This window comes from Vulpes lagopus, chromosome 20 (assembly GCF_018345385.1).
Source record: "Vulpes lagopus strain Blue_001 chromosome 20, ASM1834538v1, whole genome shotgun sequence".
Taxonomy (NCBI): domain Eukaryota; kingdom Metazoa; phylum Chordata; class Mammalia; order Carnivora; family Canidae; genus Vulpes; species Vulpes lagopus.
This window is the reverse complement of record NC_054843.1, coordinates 28,113,459-28,136,284: the sequence shown is the minus strand read 5'-3', so window position 1 is coordinate 28,136,284 and position 22,826 is coordinate 28,113,459. Positions and strand designations below refer to the sequence as shown.

Genomic DNA, 22,826 nt, shown 5'->3' with positions numbered 1-22,826 from the left:
TTAGTGCTTAATATGTTTTTGAAAGTGCACTGCAGGAAAACTTCCAGGGTATTTGAGCCAACAGAAACATGATTACTGAAGGTCCTTTCTTAGTACATTTAAACCTTTTTGTTAAATATGAATTGTAATATGTTATGTAAGTCTAATAAAAGTGAAATTGAATCCAGTGGAGACTCTGGTTGCCATAGAGTTTAAATCCATCTCAGGGTCAATCAATAGAGATTGTTCAGTAATAATGACAATGAAAGTAGTCCCAATTTGGAGTCATGCAATACTTTGTTATGGTCTCTTGGACTGATAATGTACTTTATAATGGAGAGAACAGAAACTATTGAGTCAGAAGGCCAGGGTTTAAATGTGGGTTTAATTTCTTACTGAACAAGTCATGTCACCAAGCTCATAGACCAAGCATATCTGAAGGACATCACTTAGGAACAAGTTTGACTTTTGTAGCCTTTGGGTAAATACCTAGTAATGCAATTGCTGGGCCCTATTTTTAACTTTTTGAGGAACCTCCACCCGTCTTCCAGAGTGGTTGCACCCGTCTGCATTCCCACCACCAAGTGTAAGAGGGTTCCCCTTTCTCCACTGCCTCGCTAAGTAAAATAAGTCAGTCAGAGGATGATAAATACCGTATCACATGATTTCACTCATGTGGAATTTAAGAAACAAACACGTGAATATAGGGAAGGGAAAAAGAGAGAGAGAGAAGCAAACCAAAGAGGCTCCTAATCACAGAGAAGAAATTGAGGGTTGGTGGAGGGAGGTGGGTGAGGGATGCGCTAACCGGGTGGTGGGTGTTAAGGAGGTCACTTGTTATGATGAGCACTGGGTCTTATATGTAAGTGATGAGTCACTAAATTATACTTCTGAATGAATTTTACACTGTATGTTAACTAACTAGAATTTAAACAAAAATTTGAAAAGAAAAAAAAAACAACAAGGAACGTATCAGGCAACAGAATAGCCGAGTAATAATGGCTGAAACAAATAGGTATTTATTTTCTTGTTATTGGGCAGAACGCTGGGAATAAGCTGGTGACCTATGTTATAAAGGGCCCAGAGTTTTTCTGTCTTTCCACTTCCCATCCTTATTAATTGGCTTTTCACCCATGGTGGCAAAGATGGCTCTTCTGTGTCGGAGCACTATGTCTCTAGTACAATCAGAAAGGAAGAAGGAGAAGGAAAAAGGAGGCAAAATATTTTCTCCTCTTGAAGTTTTGTGCCTGCTTTTGAAAAAGAAAGTTCTCCTCAGCAGACTTTTGTTCAGATGTCCTTAACCATAATTGAGTTAAATTATTAATGCCAAGCAAAAGGTACTGAGATTACCAGGACTACTTTAGACCAATCATAATTTATGACTCTGTGGCTGGGGAGAGGACTTACCCCGAGTTCAAGAAATTTTCAACTGAGTAAGTATCAGATGCCTCATGGTAAGAAGATGATGGGGCAGAAGGATGGCTGTAAGGTAAGTATAATTTATTGTCTGCCACAACAACATTTGGGGTGTAACGAGATCATGCACCATACATAGTTTGCCTGGGACAATCCTGATTTAGACCAGTTGTTTGTGCATAATTGCTCACAGTTCTTGCATAATTACTCTCAGCTTACCTTGGGGTAAGTTTATGGAAGGGGGGAGAGTGGAAGTACTGAGATGAGCAGTAATTTGTCATACTTCTTACAGCATCTTAAGAAACGGCACTGTCACACTGGGTCATATTCTATTGGTCAAAGGTCATATGGCCAAGGCTAAAGTTAAAGTGGCAAAGGGTATACATGTCCCAGTGGAATAGGAGAGGTTGCAAATGCAGAGGTTGGATCCATTTCTTCTCTGATAAAAGACTAAAAAAGCAGCTGTTTTGGGGTTTTGGAGTGAATACCTTACTGTGAAAGTTGGCTATTTAAATTTCAATAAGAGAGGTAAACTAATAGGTGCTTCCAATATGAGATGAGTAAATGAAATTAGTGTTTCACTAAATAATTGGATGTCCAAATACTTCTTCTAAAATCTACAGATGATAATTGCATATTATTGAACTACCCAATATGTTGTATGACTTTTCAAAATACCATCTAGTCATTGTATACTGATTTTAAAAAATAACTTACAAATCAGAGAATAAGAAAAATGCATGCAAAATTATTTTTAACTTTGTTATTGGTTTTGCTTAATTGTTTACCTTACTCTTTCATTTTTAGAGTAATTGTTTTAGGCTATAAGAAACCTTTGGAAAGAGAGGACCTTTTTGAACTAAACGAAAGTGATTCTTCCTATATCGTGTGTCCCATCTTTGAAAAACAATGGAGGAAGGAAGTTTTAAGGAATCAAGAAAGGCAAAAAATAAAGGTAATTAATTCTTAAATTCTAACTACCTAATTACTACCTAAAACTAGAAAAAGCTTCTTCCAAACATGAGAGAGTATTATTAATTTAGAAAGTCCCTAAAATATGTGAAAAGACAAGCTATGTTCATAAGTACAGTTGTTATTGCAACTAATTTCTGTCATCAAATTATTCAGCTAGCCCTCTTTTAGTATCAGGAACAATGTGTTGATATGTTATCTTTGGCTTTTCACCAGTATCTTTTGCTCGACTATTGTGGCAAAGATGGTTTCTATATCCCATGGCCTCTTATCTGTTTGTCCAAGTTAGTAATATGGTGACCAAGACCAAAGTTTATAGGGCAGGGTGGGGACTTCATATCTGTTTAGTATCATATACATACACATATATATCTTTAGAATTCCCAAAAAGAAAATATGATTTGAAAATAAAACTGTATTTATATTAATTAGTTAATGGAACAGTTTCAGCATTCACAAAAGTAATAAAATGACTATTTCTCTTGCCCATTTAGACCAGATGGTGTAAATAATACCACGTGGTCTGGAGATATACCTTACCAATGATATAGGTCATATTTTCAAGTTCAACTGAATTCATCCCTCTTATTACCTTATTATCTTTGGAGTACATTACTAATTTTATAGTCAGTTTATATATATATTTCATTTTTTTACTTGTATTAGCTCTGTCCAATTTTCTCATTGTTTCTTATTTTCTTTCATTATACAGGCACCCTTTTGTAAAGAGGCACATACCAGGAAGCCATCTCTGGTCTATGCATTGTGGAACACCTTTAAGTTTGTCCTAATTCAAGTTGCTTTATTCAAAGTGTTTGCTGATATTTTGTCCTTTAGTAGCCCACTCATAATGAAGTAAGTCGTAGTCTTATTTTTTTAATTTCTCCACAGATAAATGATAAAAAAAGAAGGGAAAGTTCTCATTGCAAATTTTATTTAGGATATGGACACCTTGCTAACTTTGCTATAATACAAATATGAATAATATATTCAATATTTACTGAAGTCAACTGTGTACTAAACAGTGCTCTAAAATCTTTAATTATCTTATTTAATTTTCACAACAATCCTATGAGATAAGAAATATTACACTCATTATCACAATGTGAAAACAGGTTTAAGCAATTTGCCTAAGTTAACATAGCTAGAAAATGCCAGAGCTATGATTAAAAGCTAGGAAGTTGTGGAAGGGGAGGTGGGCCGGGGATGGGGTGACTAAGTGATGGGCACTGAGGGGGGGCACTTGGCGGGACGAGCACTGGGTGTTATGCTGTATGTTGGCAAATCGAACTTCATTAACTTCATTAAAAAAAATTAAAAAAAGCTAGGAAGTCTTCTTGAATATATATTTAGAAAATGAAATGATACATACTCTTACTATTTTTCTTAGCTGTGACCTTTTGGGAGTTGAACTTTATCAGCCAGGGTAGTAATATATCAGTATAAATAAATATAAATGTATATGTCTATATATGTACGCACATATACATAGAGACACAATGTTTGAAGAATTTCCTTGATATTCTTTAATACCAATAAGCCAGATAATGAGTTTGGAACCTTGACTCTGGCACCTTTTTCAAGAAAGCATTGTCCTACCTCTAACTGTTATGTGAAGGAAACACAATTTTTTTTCTTTTTTAATTAATCTTTGATAATATTTTTGTATTGAATACATTTCCAAGTTGCTGGAGATTTTAAGAACTATTTAATTCATGAAAACATAATTAATCCTTAGTTACCTGAACCCTTGATAATATCCAGGCATGTATTTATCTAATATTTATTGAGCACCTACTACATACCACTATTCTTGATAGACCCTGCAGATAGACAAAGATCAAAAGTCCCAGCTCCAAAGACATTCAGAGGGATGAGATAAATATTAAACAAATGAATAAACATAAATGATATTAAGAAATAATCAGTGTTAAGGAAAAAAAATACAGTAAGTGAAGGGGGTAAGAAATTCCACTCTGGGGAGATTAAAGTGCTATTTTATTTAAGGAGGTTAGGAAAGACTTTGGTGATAGGTGACATTTGAAAAAAGCCTTAAAGGAAGTTAGGGAGGAAGCCAAGGCCATATCTATTGCAAATAGAAAGAACAAGAAGGGCAAAAACCACAAGGTAGGTGCATGCTTGTTCTCTTTGAGGACCCACAGGAGGTAAGTGAGAATAGAGCAAAAAGTGAGATTGAAGTTAGAAAGGTCTGGGCACGAAAAAGATTTTAAAGGGCCTCCTAGAATATGATGGGGATACTGGCTTTTATTCTGTTAGAAGGGAAAACTTTGGAAGATTTTTGAGCAGGAATTGGTATGATTAGACTTAAGTTTTATAGGGATCACTCTGATACTTTGTGGAAAATAATGTAAAGAGAAGCAAAAGTAGAAGTATTACCAGTTGGAAGACTGAGATAATCCAAGTAAAAGTCAATGTGGTTTCAACTAAGTTGTAGCAATGAAGGTAATAACAAGTGGTCAGATTCTGGTATATTTTAATGGATGCCTGGGTGATTCAACTGGTTAAGCATCTGCCTTTGGCTCAGGTCATGATCCCAGGGTCCTAGGATCAAGGCCCACATTGGGCTCCCTGCTCAAGGGGTAGCCTGCTTCTTCCTCTCTCCCTGCTTGCTGCTCCCCCTGCTTGTGTTCTCTGTCAAACAAATAAATAAAATCTTAAAAAAAATAAAGGTAGAGTCAGCATAACATAATGGTGGATTGAATATAGGTTAAGAGAGGAGAGGAGTCAAGGATGCCTTCAGAGGTTTTTTTTTTTGTTGAAGTCACAAGGTAAATGAGGCACCATTTACTGAGATATAAAAGCTCAGGAAAGAGTAGGGTAGGAAGTGGGGTGTTTTTTTTGGACTTGCTAAATTTGAAATACATATTAGCCCTTTTGCAGGAAGGAGTGAATTAACTGTTGTCCTTTGGGCAGCTTATGGGAGTGGCTTTTGACTGGCAACTGGAACTTGCATTTCAGGAAGGTTCCTGGTGCCCTAACTGTTAAGAGTGGTTTAATATGTCCAAACTACTTAATGATCAATATGATTCATGCTGAATACCTACTTTCCTTCTAGAAGTTTGGAATTTGGGCATGTGTTTGGAAGAGGGTGCCTTGTATACTGAATCCCCAATGAGCTTATCTGGTAGACAATATTTCATATATGTTGCCACAGCTAGTTGCTGGGGTAATTAAATGTGTTTTTTTTTTTTTTTTTATTTTTATTTTTTTTTTTAATTAAATGTGTTTTATTTGACACTACTGAGAAAGGACTTTTGGAAGCTTGTGTCTGTTTTCTTCTGGACTTTAGCCCATGTACCTTTTCTCTTTGCTGATTTTTTGGGTATCTTTTCAACATAATAAATCATAGTCCTAGTATGACTAGATGCTGACTCTTATAAGTCCTTCAAATGAATCATTTAACTAGGAAGTGGCCTTGGGGATCCCTGACATCCATCTAAAGAATCTAGAAAGATTGTGATTGATTGTCTACATAAACCTGGAGTCAAGCGAAACTCTCCACAGACAAGATAACACACCTCTTCTTCTCCTGCCTCTGCTTCTCACCTTTGTATATAACAGCTATTTTTAAGGAGTTGCCCCAGAGTTATCTCATCTATGGTCAGAAATCTCTCTCTCAGAAATATATTGACCAGCATCTTCCTCTCCTGCCCTCTTCTGGTGATGTATTGCTATAGTATTAAACATATAGAATTTTAGTAGTATAAAACAATGATCATTTTATTATATTCATAAATGTCTGTGAGGAAAACTTGATAACCACTAAGCTACAGCAACAAAGCATGATTTGTGGATCTGAACTTCAGAGAGTGGTGGATTTTCTTTGATCCACCATGATGGAGGCTTTAGCTGAGTAGCTCGAATGGCTGTCGACAGCTGTAGAAGCTCAAATAGAGACATATGTTTGGAGCCTTGGTTTTGGCTCTTGGCTGGGTTACCTTGGTTCTTTTTTATGTGTGCTGGTACTGGAATGTCCAGGATGGCTTCTTCACTTACATACTGATGCCTGGGCTAAGATGGCTGGAGATGGCCAGATATCCATCTCTGTCCGTCTGTCTCTCTCTTCAAGACTCTCCAAATGGTTAGCTTGAGCACAAAAGTCTCAGAGCAGTTGAACTTCCTACATAGCAGCTGGATTTTTTCAGAGTGAACATGCCAAGAGGCTCAGACAAGTCTTTTTATGACCTAGGCTTGGCAGCCCCAAAAATCAGATCTGCCACATATTTTGGTCAACAAGTCCCCAAATAAGCCCAGATTCAAGTGGAAGAGAGAGTAGTTAGGTTTAACTTCTGAGTGGGAGGAGAGGCTAGAGATTTCCAGCCATTTTTAGTCATGTCCTGATTCCTAGTTTTCAATGACTACTGCTCAAAAAACTCATTCTAGAATCTCACTGTGGCCACTGTTTCCTAAAATAGCTGTAGGTCATGGCAATTCAGTGTCCCTGCCTTGCCTATAGGGTAAGGAATGGTCTCTAATTTTGTGGCATACTTTTGTAACACATTAGCTGAACTATACTGGCAAAATAGTAATATCAATATCACATTGAAATGAATTGTTATTGTATTTTTCTCCCTGCCTAGACTATGAGCTCCTCATGTTACACAGGATTCTGTATTATTCAATTTCTGTGTCCTTACTGCCTAGTACAGGACTGAACATAGAACTCAAATACATCTCCTGAATGGAATACTGAATTGTGACTGGCTTATCCAAAGTCACGCTTTTTAAAGAGATTCTCCTTCTAGAGTAGTTGAATAGCCTTAATATTTCTACACCAAGGACTAAATGATCAGAAAGATTTTTAAGGGTTTAACTATATGCTAACTAACTGGAATTTATTTATTTATTTAGCTTTTAAAAAACATTTTATCCATTCATACATGAGAAACAGAGAGAGAGAGAGGTAGAGACACAGGCAGAGGGAGAAGGAGGCTCCATGCAGGGACCCCGACACGGGACTCGATCCTGGGACCCCAGGATCACTGTGGGACGAAGGCAGGCGCCAAACCACCGAGCCACCCGGGGATCCCAACTAACTAGAATTTAAACAAAAACTTGAAATACAAAAATATTTCTGAGTTTGTATGATCATAACTGAGCCTGGGGGAGCTAATTTTATAAGCTAATTTTGAGACGTATATTTTTTTCTTTCCATAAGGGAAATTACTCAAGAGTACTATCCTTAAGGATGAGAATACATTGTCATGTTATCATGACTTGTATGTGTAATAATCAACATATAAAAATGCTACTTTCATTAACTTAGTATTAGAAGAAATATGTTTCTTGTTGATTGTGCTTTTTCTTTGTCCACCTATGAGTTTTATTATAATATTAGTCAAACAAGAAAATGAATATTCATATCTGATATGATGTATTTGGTTTTATGGTCTTCATCATGCCTAGATCACAGATTAATTTTAATACTTCCTGATTTATATGTGTAGAGCCACTATGGTACCTATTGATAATCTTTTTTTGTTTGATTTTATGAGAAAGGAAGAAAGTTTAGTTTGTAGCTACATTCACAATAAGAAGAACAGTGCACCTTTTTAGGGAAATTTAATTGGTAGACCAAGAAAATATTTAGTAAGTTTTTCTTATAAAAATAATTTGGTATCTCAATGGATGGCATCTAATAGAGATCCACTAAGAAATACAGAACTTCCTGTTATTTTTATCTAGATGGGATGTGGCATCATTTAATAGTGTCATTGAGAATACACATTGCTCTAAATAATTTTCGGTGACTAGAGATTGTAATAATAATTTTAGAAACACTGGGATATATTTGATTCCAAAGTACAATTTTAATAATGTGAATATTTTGAAGTACTTGGTTTATAAAGCAATTCGGGAAACACCAATTGCTTTTAATTTTTTCACTCATAAGTTGTCCAAGCTGCCAATAAAATAGATCAAGACTTAGACAATTTTTATTTTTTAAAAATGTAAACTTTAAAAATGTAAACTCGCGTAAAGAATGAGTTTTAAAGTCAATGTTCTTAAAAAAATGTAAGTTTAGTCTGACCTAATTACATGTGGGTTCCTTCTGGTTATTACCTTAAGATAATTCAAAATGGCTATTTACAATGACAAAGCACATTTCTGCATCTCCAGAACTCAAAGTTAAAAAAAAAGTACATTTCTAAAACATCTAATATTAGACTTTTTACCTTATACAATAATATACCTAATTATTGCCTAATAATATACCTACCTAAATAAACCCAAGAATTGAGCCAGCAAAATAAATGATATATTAATCTGTAGTATCTGAGAGAATATGTCCAAGTTATTTTCACCATGATTTAGAGTATAGGTAGTCTTTTTAAATTCTTACTATTATTAGTCACACAGACAGTTTAAAAAAGGTTGAGAACACCTATATAATGTTATTAACAATGACATGAGGCATTTGGAGTTTTAACCAGTGTTTACAATTGAAGGACAATAAGCAGCCAAAAGAGTTATGATTAGAACCGTCCTCATTGTTTAGCTGTACCCCAGCCTTAACCCTAATCATCATGACCATGCTGTCACCAAATGTAAGAGGAAATAAAGGAAAATAGAGTAGACAGAAACTGGATATGGATAAAAGTAACAGAACGTGGGATGCCTGGGTGGCTCAGTGGTTGAGCATTTGCCTTTGGCTCAGGTCATGATTCCAGGGTTCTGGAATCGAGTCCCACATCAGGCTCCCTTGAGGGAGCCTGCTTCTCACTCTGCGTATGTCTCTGCCTCTCTCTCTGCGTCTCTCATGAATAAATAAATAAAATCTATTTTTAAAAAAGTTTTAAAAAGTGAAATATAATTCAGGCCTTTGAAAAAAACTGTGTGCCATTCTGAGAGATTCACTACTTATATTCTAATTGTCATGTTTCCTTATGTTTAACAAAATGCATGATTATTTTAAAAAAGAAGCTTTAAATGTCTTTGTGTCTCAACTTGTATGATGAAGTTAGATCAGAACAGTTGGTGAAAAATTAACCTGGTACTCCAAAGCCTCTGAAAATAACTGTTGCTTCTATTTATTATATAATATTTGAATTAAAAATAAAGGGGGAAAAGAGGCCAAACTGAGCAAGAAGAGCAAAGAGTGGGTAAAAAAAAATATAGGTGTATGTAACGTTTTGACAACACTTCACGCTTATAAGCATTTATCTACTTTAGATGCTTAACATTTCTTCCCCTTTCTCAATTTTTATATGGCATTCAGGCAAATGATCATTTTCTGTGAACATCACGCAGATTTTGGATGGAGTGGCTATGGTTATGCTTTGGCACTTTTTGTTGTAGTCTTTTTGCAAACCTTGATCCTTCAGCAATACCAACGTTTTAACATGCTCACTTCAGCAAAAATTAAGACAGCCATAATGGGACTCATCTACAAAAAGGTAAAAAATTAAGGAATTCCCAATTTCTAAATGGATTCTTTCCTTGTATACTCTAAACTATAGGAGAGTATGTTAAAAGGTTCCTAGGGTGCCCTTTGAATGTACGTTTGTTTTACTTTAAAAGAACTTTGACTCATCCGTATTGGTTGTATTCATTTCTCTGTAGGACTCCCTATAGTTCTTACAGTCCCTGCAACTTCCAGTGAGCCCTAATCCTTGAAACTAAATGATGGTTTCTGTCCACTGTTGTATCACTGAAATCCTCCTCACCAAGTGAATGACAACGAATGTAATGTGTTCGTGATTATCTGTGTGCATGTACCATTGAAGTTTCTTCTTTTCATGATATTTTCATTCTGCATACTACTTTTTTCTTCTTCCTCTGTTTGCTTTACTCTACTTTTTCATGCAACAAAGCCATCTTTCTTTAAACCATCATTATCTGCTTCTCTTTCATTCTAACTCCTGCCTCTGTACCCACCTACCCTCCAAAACCTGGCTGATGCTTATACCTGTGATAATGCTGAAGTATAATTTGTTCTCTCTTGAAAATGCAATTTTAAATACCACCTTTTTACCAGAGCCTTTTATTTACATTATCATCATAAACAATTAACGAGTTTCTTTCTTCCCATAGTTATCACCGGAGTTGTTCAAGCAAGTGCATTTTGCATTCTTACTCTATAGTTTTCTGTAAATTGTGGACTCTTTAAAATTTGGATAGAAACCTATTTACCTGTTGTACCTTTGTCATCTGGGAGAATGGCTTTTATACATTTTTATAAAATTTGGATGACTGAGAAAGTGAGTAAATGAACCATTGCCTTCAAGAAATTAGGGGGAATTATTAGCATACATAATAAATGTGTGGGAGCTAAATGCAGGGATTTTTTTTTTTAAGATTTTGTTTATTCATGAGAGACACAGTCACATAGGCAGAGGGAGAAGCAGGTTCCCCACGAGGATCCTGATATGGGACTTGATCCCAGGACCCCAGGGTCATGACCTGAGCCAAAGAGAGACGCTCAACCACTAAGCCACCCAGGTGCCCCTAAATATAGGTTCTCTGAGAAGTCAGGCGAGCAGGAAATCTACAATGATTGTGTGCAGTTAAAGAAGGTTTCACGTAGAAAGGAAGCCTTTAACTTATCTTTGGGAAAGGTGTAGAATTTGTGTAGTGGAAGGAAGAATTATAATTTGGGCTGAGCTCAGCATGAAACTTATAGGCCCTTTGGCCTTATTGGGCCAAAATGGGTGTGTGGAGTGGTATTAACCCAAATGCAGGGGCATACTGCTACAGTTATAATTCTAGAGACTGTAAATTCTGAGAAATCCTTATATGGAGGAAGGATATCAAAGAGTCTAGGAATCAGTTTAAATATTAACACTTGTTTTTGATATACAGTCCATATGGAATAAGATTTCATTCAGTGATTAAAACATTGGAGTTTGGGTATAGGATTTGGATGGAGTTACAAATATAAAAGAGTGGACTGCAGTAGAAATTAGAACAAGTGATCAAACAAAAAGAAGAAAATCAAGCATTGTGGGTGAGTCTATTACAAGGGCAAAGATATCCCAGAGATAGTAATGGGAGAGGTAACACTGACTACAAGATGAAACCATAGATTCCTTAGAGAGATTAAGAATGAAGAGCCCTCAGGATCAAAGGAATACAGCAATCAAGCCAGCTCAGTAGATCTTGTTGTATGGATTACAATTTAATGCCAAATCCATCAAACAAGCAGCGGAAAACATAACCTGCATCGTTATAACCCGTGTTGATGCACTGAGATAGCATGTGCAGATGGCACTGATATAAGGCTGCCTTTCTTCTGAGTCTCCTATCCTACATCTGCTTTCTGGAGAGAATCTCTCTCCATGGGACTAATTAGGATATTTAGATTTCTATTATCTTTACAGGTGATAGAATTCTGGTTTTTTAAAATCATATTTAGGTACCTTCAATATCAAAATGGCTCTCATAGTGGCACCAGATGACCCATATAAATCTGACATTGGCTCTACTGCATCAGAGATTTGTTATTAGAGTGGGGTAAACATGGTCTCAGACCCTTTTCATGGTGAGGAGCAGAGATGTTAGGACTTCCTGTTCTCTGTCCACCCACATGATTACTGCTAGTTTGGAATAAAGTTCACGAATATCATTTTTAAGATTTGTGGGGAAAACATGGGCCTCATTCCACTTGATAACTTTGAGTTCGTGAGTTTCAAAGCTTAGCTCACAGATCCAGGCTCTATGACAATTCTTTTTTTTTTTTTCAAAGATTTATTTATTTATTTATGAGAGATGCAGAGAGGAGAGGCAGAGACATAGGCAGGGAGAGAAGCAGGCTCTTGCAACTCTATCCCGGAACCAGGGATCATGACCTGAGCTGAAGGCAGACACTCAACCACGGAGTCACCCAGGCGTCCCCTCCATGACAATTCTTGAGGACTAAGACATGGGATATGCTTCAAAAGCAGTGTCAATTAGTGCTGGGTTTCATGTGGGCAGTCTGGGGCATTCCTTCACCAAACAATGTCCAGTAGAATCTTTGTGATTTTAAAAATGGATAAAGGTGATCAGAAGGTACAAAACTTCTAGTTAAAAAATAAATGTCATTAGGATGTATTGTGCAGCATGGTGACTATAGTTAATAATACCATATTGTGTATTTGAAAGCTGCTGAGAGAGTAGATCTTAAACGTTTTAATCACAAGAAATAAAAATTTTATAACTGTGTGGGGTGATGGTTGTTAACTAGACTTGTGGTGATCATTTTGCAATATATACAAATATTGACCGATTTTGTTAAAACACCTGAAACTAATAATATGTCAATTAAATGTATCTCATTTTCTTTAAAAACAAAGGGGGGGGGGGAGGACAGGAGACATTTGAAGCATGGAGTGCTCACAGAGAAAACATTTGAGTTTGAGACCAAAGAAATGTTTTATGTTGAAGGAATAATATGAGGATATAAGGTATCTGAAAAAAAAAAAGAAATAAAGTAAAATGAAATAAAAGAAAATAAAAACTTCCTCATTTCTAAAAAAAATTTTTTTTTAAAGATTGTATTTATTTATTCATGAGAGACACAGAGAGAGAGGCAGAGACACAGGCAGAGGGAGAAGCTGGCTCCATGCAGGGAGCCTGACGTGGGATTGATCTCGGGTCTCCAGGATCATGCCATGGGCTGAAGGCGGCGCTAAACTACTGAGCCACCTGGCTGCCCTAAAAACATTTTTTTTTTTTTAAACTAAACGAAAATGCTATATCCACATTATCCAGTTTGGCAGCTAGTAGTCACATAAGACTATTGAGCCTTTGAATTGTGGCTAGGTAAGACTAAGGAAGTGAATTTTTAAGTTTAATTAAATTTAATAACACGTAGCTAGTGGCTGCCATTACTGGACAGTAGTGCAATATCTAAACTGTCCATATTTGTTGTTTAAAGATTTGTTCTTATCTTAATTGTGATAAATATAAAATGCAAGAAAATTGATAAAAGTGTATTAAAAAAAATAAAGACACCTAAGTGTGGTCAAGAAGAGGAAAAGCAGAATCAAAATCCTGCACTTAGAGTCAGAAAGAAAATACTGGCATACTTTTTTTGCATACGGATGAACTGAAGAAGAATAAGTTCTTATAAATGTTATGAGGGTCCACCTTTAGGTATACAATATCTCTCTAGAAGTATAGTAACTATTGGTTTAGAATCACTGGGTTAGGAATTTTAGGGCTCTTCCAGCTCTAAATTATGTGATTTCTATGACTTAGAGCTAGAATGGTCAGGAAAAATGTCATGATTAATATTGCATGATTTAGGTCTGAAGGATGAATTGCATGAGGCAAAGACTCTACTGTTGGAAATATATTGTGCGAGGGAATATACAGTTGAATACATGGCTTGCTCAGAAAATGATGAGTAGATTAATTTACCTGAAGATAATATCTTATGAGTAGAATGGTGGGGAGAGAGAGGATGGTAAAACAGAAAGGATTGCAGCTCTGTTTTCAGAAACTTGAAAGATACATTGTAAAAATGTACTTTAGTTCTCGAGGAAATTGGGACTTATTTGAGCCATAGGCAGGTAGATGATCAGGAAAAAGTAATGAAAGTAGACAGAGTTGGAAATAAGGAGTACCTTAGAACTATTTCAATAGTTCAGGAAATAAAGATATGAACCAAGAGCATGGCAATGAGTCTATAGACAGGAACAAATATATAATAGGGGGAATGTGAAATTGCAAACAAATTTCATTTTATTTGTTTATTTCATTTTATTTATCTCAATTTATCAGTTGATAAAATGAGATATTAATGAATTGAGTTCAGGGATAATCAAGATATTTCTAGTCAATAAGAGAGGTTTTTGAGGCTGGAGCCCTAACTGGTTCATCTGGGCCTTGTTAAGGTATAATTCACTAAACGAAATTAATGAAGTCTCAAAAAGTGATGTCACATAGTTGTGCTGTGTGTGTGTGTGAGAGAGAGAGAGAGAGAGAGAGACTAGGTAAAGAAAATATTGTAGAAAAGAAATCTCAAACTTGGATGGAATTTTAAAATAACAGAGTTTTGTGGAAGTGATTATGATTACAATAGTTAATTAAAAATGGGTTAATTTTCATTTTTATTGAAGAGCATTTATAAACTCCCAACTTTTTATATGGTTTTAGATTTTACAGTTGGGGTTTTCTCTTTTTATCTCATTTTGGCTTTCTCTCTTTTTTTTTAAGATTTTATTTTATTTATTCATGAGAGACAGAGAGAGAGAGAGAGAGAGAGAGAGGGAGAGAGAGAGGCAGAGACACAGACAGAGGGAGAAGCAGGCTCCACGCAGGGATCCTGATGCGGGACTTGATCCCAGGTCCCCAGGATCACACCCTGGGCCGAAGGCGGCATTAAACCACTGAGCCACCCAGGCTGCCCTCTCTCTTTTATCTCTTTAAGTACTTTTTACCAGACAATTCTAGAACATGTTGCATCATCCGGTATAATTTTGTTGTCATATTGCAGTATTCTTCCAAATTGTTTCATATAACAAAGAGGGAGTTTAGATTGTATAATTTAGCAATAAGCGGTAACTAAATTCCCCTTCATGGCTTGTGATTTTTGTCCCTTCCAGAAATGTAAAAGTTTATTTGGCAGAAAAATATTGAAAGAGAAATCAGTGCTCGGATGTTAAAAATGCCAGCCAGAACAACAGCCAATTATATAATGCCCTTTAATCCTTTCCTTAATATTTTGAAAGCAATTAGTTTTTGAAGAAAATTTTCTTTTGTATATTGAAGAAAATATGTGTAATGCATAAAATAGGAAAGAGAAAATGACAGCCATTCATAAGTCTAGACTGCAAAGATAACCTTAATTTTCCCTTAACATTTATTTTGCATGCATACTTACATATTTGCAATACACTATTTTGTAATCTGTTATTTACTTCATAGTATATCATGACCAAACGTATTGAGAAAACACATTGTTGTATGATTTTTTTTGTATTTAATTTGTTTGCTTTTGTTTTTAAGTACATTTACTTTTACATATAAACAAGTTTAAATTCATAGTGGAAACTTTCATATAAATATTACACTTTTCTCCCACTATTGTGATTTTTTCCCTATTTTGCTTTCCACCTTGCTTACCATCTTCACTCATAATGCATATGGTTCATTTAATATATATCAAAGTACCTTTTCCACACATTCTTTAAAACCATTGCAACATTGTCTTTTGACAGTAGCTATGATAGGTAAAGCTGCTGCCAACCTCTACCTCTTATTCCACCATTTTAGGATAACCTGTTTTGTTTTGATTTTTCTGTGCTTGGGTGCATGTATTTCTTTTTATTTTTTATTTTATTTATTTATTTTTTTTTATGATAGTCACAGAGAGAGAGAGAGAGAGGAAGAGACATAGGCAGAGGGAGAAGCAGGCTCCATGCACGGGGAGCCTGATGTGGGATTCGATCCTGGGTCTCCAGGATCGCGCCCTGGGCCAAAGGCAGGCGCCAAACCGCTGCGCCACCCAGGGATCCCTCTTTTTATTTTTTAATTTTTAAAAACAATTTTATTTATTTGAGAGAGAGAGAGAGAGAGAGAGAGAGAACACAAGTGAGGGGGAAGAAGGGGCAGAGGGAGAAGGAGGAGCAAACTCCTCCTGAACAGAAAGCCCATGCCTAGCTCCGTCACAGGACCCCAAGTTCATGACCTGACTGAAGGCAGACACTTAACCAACTGAGCCACCCAGGGACCCCATAAGTATTTCTTTTTAAGGATAATTTTAACATTATAGAATTTACAAATTTCACCAGGGTAAGAGAAGGAATACTATTTTCTAATTAGATTGGTATTTCTTGACTGCTTTTGGTTTGAAATCTTTCTGTCATTCAGAGAGATTTTCTTCTGTTTTTCTTTATTTCTTCTTATTCTTTACTTGCAAAGTAATTGTGTTACATTTTATGTGTATACGTATGTATATAATACACATATATAATAAATACATATTAACATATATATCTGTTGCACTCTGTTTTAAAGCAGTATTTTGAAAAAGTTTATAAAGAAATATAAAGAAAATATAATGTAATAATTAATATAAATCATAATATGTTTATATAATATATACATTCTTATGTATATATTTATATTTTGTGTGTGTGTGATCTCCTGAAACTTCTCCATGACTTTAATCTTTTTAAAAAATCATTTCATTTTTCAAAATATGTTTCCTCTAATTTCTGGGGAACAGTTTTGAACATATCTACTTAATAGTTTAAGAACTCCATTTGTTGTAATACGCATTTGGACTTTTGGTGCCTGCATTATATTTTTTAAAAATTTGACAGTTGTGTTTTCAATTTGAACTCATTTTTCTCTTCTTTCTCACTTGTAATGGATATCATGTTCTTTCACTTTAGGTTACAAAGCATTATTCGTATATTTCTCATGTTTCTTGTGATATGTTTTTTTCCAATAAGAGGTCATTCATTTGATTCCTTGGATAATTTAGCTACTTTTATCTGTTCAATCTGCTAGTATTTTCATAAATACTAATACCATTTAACTTTTCCTTCTAGAAGTATGAGAGAAAATATATTTGTTTATAAGTTGCTGGTAGATTCTATTAGAGATCAATGGACCTATCTGAAGAAATGTTAGAGACTTAATGAAATGAGAGTTATGGTGGTTCAATTTCCATTGTTTCACTTGGCCACATTAGGTGGTCAGTAATGAATCAGGAGGAGGTTAGGAGCTGGTTTTGGAGGAGACATGGCTAAAGCTTAACAGTCACAGTGACCAAATATTTTGCCTCTTTTTTCAGGCTCTATTTTTTTTTTTATTATTTATTTATGATAGTCACAGAGAGAGAGAGAGAGAGGCAGAGACATAGGCAGAGGGAGAAGCAGGCTCCATGCACCAGGAGCCCGATGTGGGATTCGATCCCGGGTCTCCAGGATCGCGCCCTGGGCCAAAGGCAGGTGCCAAACCGCTGCGCCACCCAGGGATCCCTTCAGGCTCTATTTTTATCTAATGTTTCTCCTTTCTTTTTTCTCTTGTGGCGGTAGTGGACATTCTGTTTTATCAGCACAACAGTCCCCCTTACTAGTCAGTAACAGAAACATTTCCAATTTACTGTATAGAAATGTAAATGAGAATTGAACACTGTAGTAGCCATAGAGCTTAGGGGGATCCTGGCACCTCCTGAACCTCCAGGGCTGTGCAGTGTCTCTGGTGGGTCCGTGGCCTCCCCACATGCATGAAGCCCTCTTGCTTTAAGCTCAGGAATATTTAGAAGAGTTTTGCTGAAGGCCCTGACTACTTGTTTTTCAGATGGGCCTTTTCTTTGGCTTTGCATTATTCATTTATTGAAAAAAATTTATTTTGAGTGCCTCGTGTACCTCATTTATTCCTGTTAGCTCCACCTCTCTATCTGGTCTCTTTAAATCAATGTAGTAGAAATTCCTTAAAATTCTTGGCACATGGAACACCTAGATGGTTTGGTGGTTGGGCATCTGCCTTCGGCTCAGGGCGTGATCCCAGGGTCCTGGGATTGAGTCCCACATTGGGCTCCCCGCAGCGAGCCTGCTTCTCCCTCTGCCTATGTCTCTGTCTCTCTCTTTCTGTGTCTCTCATGAATAAATAAATGGAATCTTAAAAATAAAATTCTTGGCATATGAATAGGCTTTTGCCTGGCTTCTAGTACACATACCAATTCCCCACTACTTTTTACAATTTATTTATGCATTTCACTGGGAATTTAGAATGGGTGAAGAATTAAATAAATGAATTTCTGACATCAACTTTAGTAAGAATTATCAATAATTAAACTTGGGACTATTGAATTCAATATACAAATATTAAAATAACATGCAGAGAAAGGAAGAATTGGGCCTTGGAAGAAAAGTTGTATTTCCATCTGCTCCAAGAAACCTTTCCAATATTTTTCTCTCTCTAAATTCCCATGGCCTTTCTTAACTATTTTTATAATTAACGGTCATCCTGTGTGGGAGGTATATGTGGGTGGTGGGGTGGACTCCACAACCAAATTATAATCTTCTTGAGAATTAGGACAGTATCATTTTAAAATTTTCTAGTTTCAGGCATAGTACTGTTGTTCATCAACATTCATTAGATATTTATTGAATCATTTTTATACTTTATATTGATAAAATTTAGATGGTTTAGCATTATAGGGGTACCAATGAGTATAGAAGATCCCCAATGCTGGAAATCTAGAACAGATTTTTTTTTTTGCAATTTTTTAATAAGATTTTATTTATTTATTCAGGAGACACACACACACACACACACACACACACACACACAGATAGAGACATAGGTAGAGGGAGAAGTAAGCTCCCCATAGGGAGCCTGACTGGGACTCAATCCTGGGACTCCAGGATTACACCCTGAGCCAAAGGCAGACGCTGAGCCACTGAGCTACCCAGGCATCCCATTTGTTCCCAATTTTGTAATCAACAAATTGTGCAGTGTTCTTGAGAATGAATTTGCTTGGGAATCCAAATGTTACTCTTTATCAATATGCGGTGGATTTTAAAACTATGTGTTTTGATCAGTAATTGCATCTTCTTCATCTAAAAACATTTTTAAGAGTTTCAGTATTTCATAATTGTACTACATAAATAATCTTGTAGATTTTCCTAAATATATAAAAATTGATATTAAAAGTTACCATTGTTTGACTATAAAGATGCTCCATGATCTACAGGACTCTTTAAATATTTTGCCTCTTTTTTCAGGCTCTATTTTTATCTAATGTTTCTCGAAAGAGATTTTCAACTGGAGAAGTTATTAACTTGATGTCAGCAGATGCCCAGCAGCTCATGGACTTGACAGCAAACCTCAATCTCCTCTGGTCAGCCCCTTTTCAAATCCTGATGGCCATATCACTTCTTTGGCAGGAGCTGGGGCCAGCAGTGTTAGCAGGGGTGGCAGTCCTTGTATTTGTTATACCAGTGAATGCTTTAGTTGCAACTAGAGTGAAAAAACTAAAGGTAAGAAAAAGACTGCCTCATATGTGTGTCAAGCAGAAGCTGAGTTTTCTGACTTGAGTTGACAATAACTTAGTTAATTTTGTACATGTGGAAATAATCCAGATTTATCATTCATTCATTCAACCAATATTGATTGAACATCTGTTCTGTGCCAAAGTACAGCAATGAGGAGAACTGATAAGTTCCAGCTTTCATTAGAGGAGACAAGCATTAAGAAATAAATAAGGAACATAAGGCCTGGTGTTAATTTACATGAGAAGGAACATAAATTAGGCTAGGATGCAGAGTAACAAAGGGTGCCATTTCACATACAGGGGCAGTAAATTCTGCAGGAAAGAAATGATGCATCAGCAGGGTAAGGGAGGAATCCTTGTGGATGTCTGAGAAAAAGATTTACCAAGCAAAAGGAACAGTGTGTGCACAGCCTGGAGGTAAGGATGTGTTTATTTTATCTGAAGAGTGGCCAAGGGCTGGTGAGCAAGAAGTGACTGGATACAGCAAGGAGATAGTAAATGCTTAACTGAATTAATTTTAATATTCTTTCTTTACATTCAGTCAGTCATTCATCTTATTATCAGTACACTTTTTGACCTCTGGCATGTGTCAGACAGTGTGCATTATACTGTACTATAGGGATGGAGACACAGGACAGAATCACTGTGCTGAAAAGCCACGCTGTGGAGGGAGAGGCAGATGGTTTCATGGGTTAAAGTAACTACGCAAGTGTAGATGTATTGCCTATCACACTTATTTTATTATTTTGAATGGATCAAAGAGTAATAGTATCCATGTACTGACATGGAATTGTGTCAGTCTTATGTTACAGGAAAAATAAACATATGTTTGTGTGTGTGTGTGTGTGTATAATGCATATATGTACATAAATGTCTTTAATCCAGTTTTTAAAATGTGAATATACCTATGCACATGGGTGTGGTAGAGATGAATACAAATGAATTTGTATAAACATAGAAATAATCTAGAGACAAAGCATCATTCTTTTAAGAATAGTTATCTATTGGGGCACTTTGGTGGCTCAGTCAATTAGGCGACCAGCTGTTGGTCTCAGCTAAGACCTTGATCGCAGGGTCATGAGTTCAAGCCCCATACCCAGAGTGGAGCCTACATAAAATAAAATAAAATAAAATAAAATAAAATAAAATAAAATAAAATAAAATAAAATAAGATAAGGTAAGATAAGATAAGATAAAATGAAAAGTTACCTATAGAGTAGAATTAGGTGTGGATGGAAGTGAGATTTTTCACTTGTTACTTTAATACATTTAAGTGATGAGGATTTATACCTTCTTTTGTATTTTTCTGATTTTTAAAAATTCAGATTAATTACCAAATAATTAACAATGAAATAATTATGAATTCTAAGACTCTAGTATTTAGAATAAGAAGCTTGTTTATGATTATAATAAAAACTTTTTTAAAAAAGCCTTTATTTATTTATTCATGAGAGACTGAGAGAGAGAAAGGCAGAGACACAGGCAGAGGGAAAAGCAGGCTCCATGCAAGGATCCCAATGTGGGACTCAACCCCGGGACCCTAGGATCATGCCCTGAACCAAAGGCAGACACTGAACCGCTGAGCCACCCAGGTGTCCCATAATAAATACTGTTAAACTAACTTAAAAAAAAATTCTGTATTTTAAATAATTTAAATTCAAATATTTAGGAATAGAAATACATTTGGGGAACCTTAATATAGTGCCCTAAAACTTTCAGAGACTGCAGTATTATGTACAAATATGCTAAGAAGAAAATATGCTTTTGATCACAAAAGTAGTATTATGGATGTTAACTGGTAAATGTGTACTTTGCTAGATATACAAATGCTATACTTATTATTTTGACATAATTGTGACAATATTATTGGAAGAAATCCTTAAGAAGCAATACTCAAGCAATGATAAGTATAAAATAATATAAAAGTTAAATATTTGAATAAATATATAGTAACTACATAGGATTTGCAAAAAAAGAGTCAGTATTTGAAAATATATATTTTAATTACAAGTATTAACATTCAAGATAATGTACTTACAATATATAGATCTTTATTTTTATTCCTGTGATACTTCTTTTATAAAAAATATACATGTAAATAATTGATAGAGTTTGGGGAATTTTATCCCATTTTAATATAAGATGAATGTTATTTTAGTATTCAATTTTAAACAAATTACATTTAAATAAATATTATATTTTCCACTATTTTGTAAAGTATACAACCTTGCATATATTCTACTACTGGCTACTTTTAAGTTTTAAAATATCTAGTTATAACTAATTTTAACATTAGCAATAGAATAATATAAGAATATTTTAAGATGGTTTTCAACAAAATATTATATAAAATAGAGAGAATAGCTTATATTTTTTAAAATACTGTGGCTATGTAAGTTAAATTATTACCAACTTTTGTCAAATATGCTATCATTTTGTTCCCCTTAAATAGAAAAGCCAAACGAAGAACAAAGATAAACAGATAAAACTACTCAATGAAATCTTACATGGAATTAAGGTAATATAAAAGGAATATGATTTTAATCTCACTATTTATAATATAGCCACATTAGTCAATAAATGATTTTTTAGAATGTTTATTATCAAAATAATTATATATGTGAATAAAATTGTTGGCAGAGTATTTCACCTTTCAGATGTATAGGAATTCTTATTGCTGAAATAACATTTAAATAAAACCAAATAAAATGTAGGTGTTTTCTTTTTGTTTCTCACCCAACAACTGAACACAAATGTCCCCAAAGACACGAAATATGACTTTTTGGGAGGGATTGGGTGGAAGAGATGGAATGAAGCAGGCAAGAGTGGCAAAACATTATCATCAATGTGAAGGCAGATTTATATGGGGGAAGTGATGACATTCATTCAGGTTCTTAAATGTGGAATAGAAATGATCACAAATGTTATTCTTCACAAGGTATGTTATATATTATTTATTCCATAGGAAAGCTACTTCCCATGGCATTAATATTTTCTCTATGATAAAACAGTGAATCCTTGGGGTGCCTGGGTGGCTCAGTTGGTTAAGCCACTGTCTTCAGCTCAGGTCTTGATCCCAGGGTCCTGGGATCGAGCCCTGAGTCAGGCATCAGGCTGTCTGTTCAGCAGGGAACCTGACTTTCCCTTCCCCTCTGTCTGTCACTGCCTGCTTGTGTGCTTGTGTTCTTCTCTCTCTCTCTCTCTCTCTCTTTCTCTCTCACACTGTGTCAAATAAATGAATAAAATCTTCAAAAAAAGTGAAACCTCATGAACTTTTGAATAGATAGATGATAGATGATAGATAGGTATATAGAATTTCAAATCTTGTTGCACCCGAATCATGCCTTATCAGATTTTTCAAAATGGCAAAATTTGCAAAGCCCATATGGAATATCCTTCTGGAATTGATCGTTCTGTCTGGTGCATCAATCTTTATAAACATAGGATATGTCCATTATATGTACACATTGATAAATAAAAATCCTGCTGTATTGTACTGTGT

General features: G+C 35.3%; 1 protein-coding gene across 3 annotated transcripts in view; it reads left to right on the top strand.

Moving 5' to 3' along the window:
• Nucleotides 1-22,826, top strand: part of LOC121479585 (ATP-binding cassette sub-family C member 2-like) — a 91,956-nt gene that overhangs the window by 10,236 nt on the left and 58,894 nt on the right. For 2 of the 3 annotated variants that reach the window (XM_041735296.1, XM_041735297.1), the window contains exons 3-7: nucleotides 2,203-2,350; nucleotides 3,080-3,222; nucleotides 9,608-9,785; nucleotides 19,056-19,310; nucleotides 21,777-21,842. In XM_041735296.1, the coding sequence (XP_041591230.1) occupies nucleotides 2,203-2,350; nucleotides 3,080-3,222; nucleotides 9,608-9,785; nucleotides 19,056-19,310; nucleotides 21,777-21,842 (790 nt within the window). Of the gene's footprint in view, nucleotides 1-2,202; nucleotides 2,351-3,079; nucleotides 3,223-9,607; nucleotides 9,786-19,055; nucleotides 19,311-21,776; nucleotides 21,843-22,826 lie in introns of those variants that run through there. The other variant, XM_041735298.1, reaches the window with a different exon arrangement.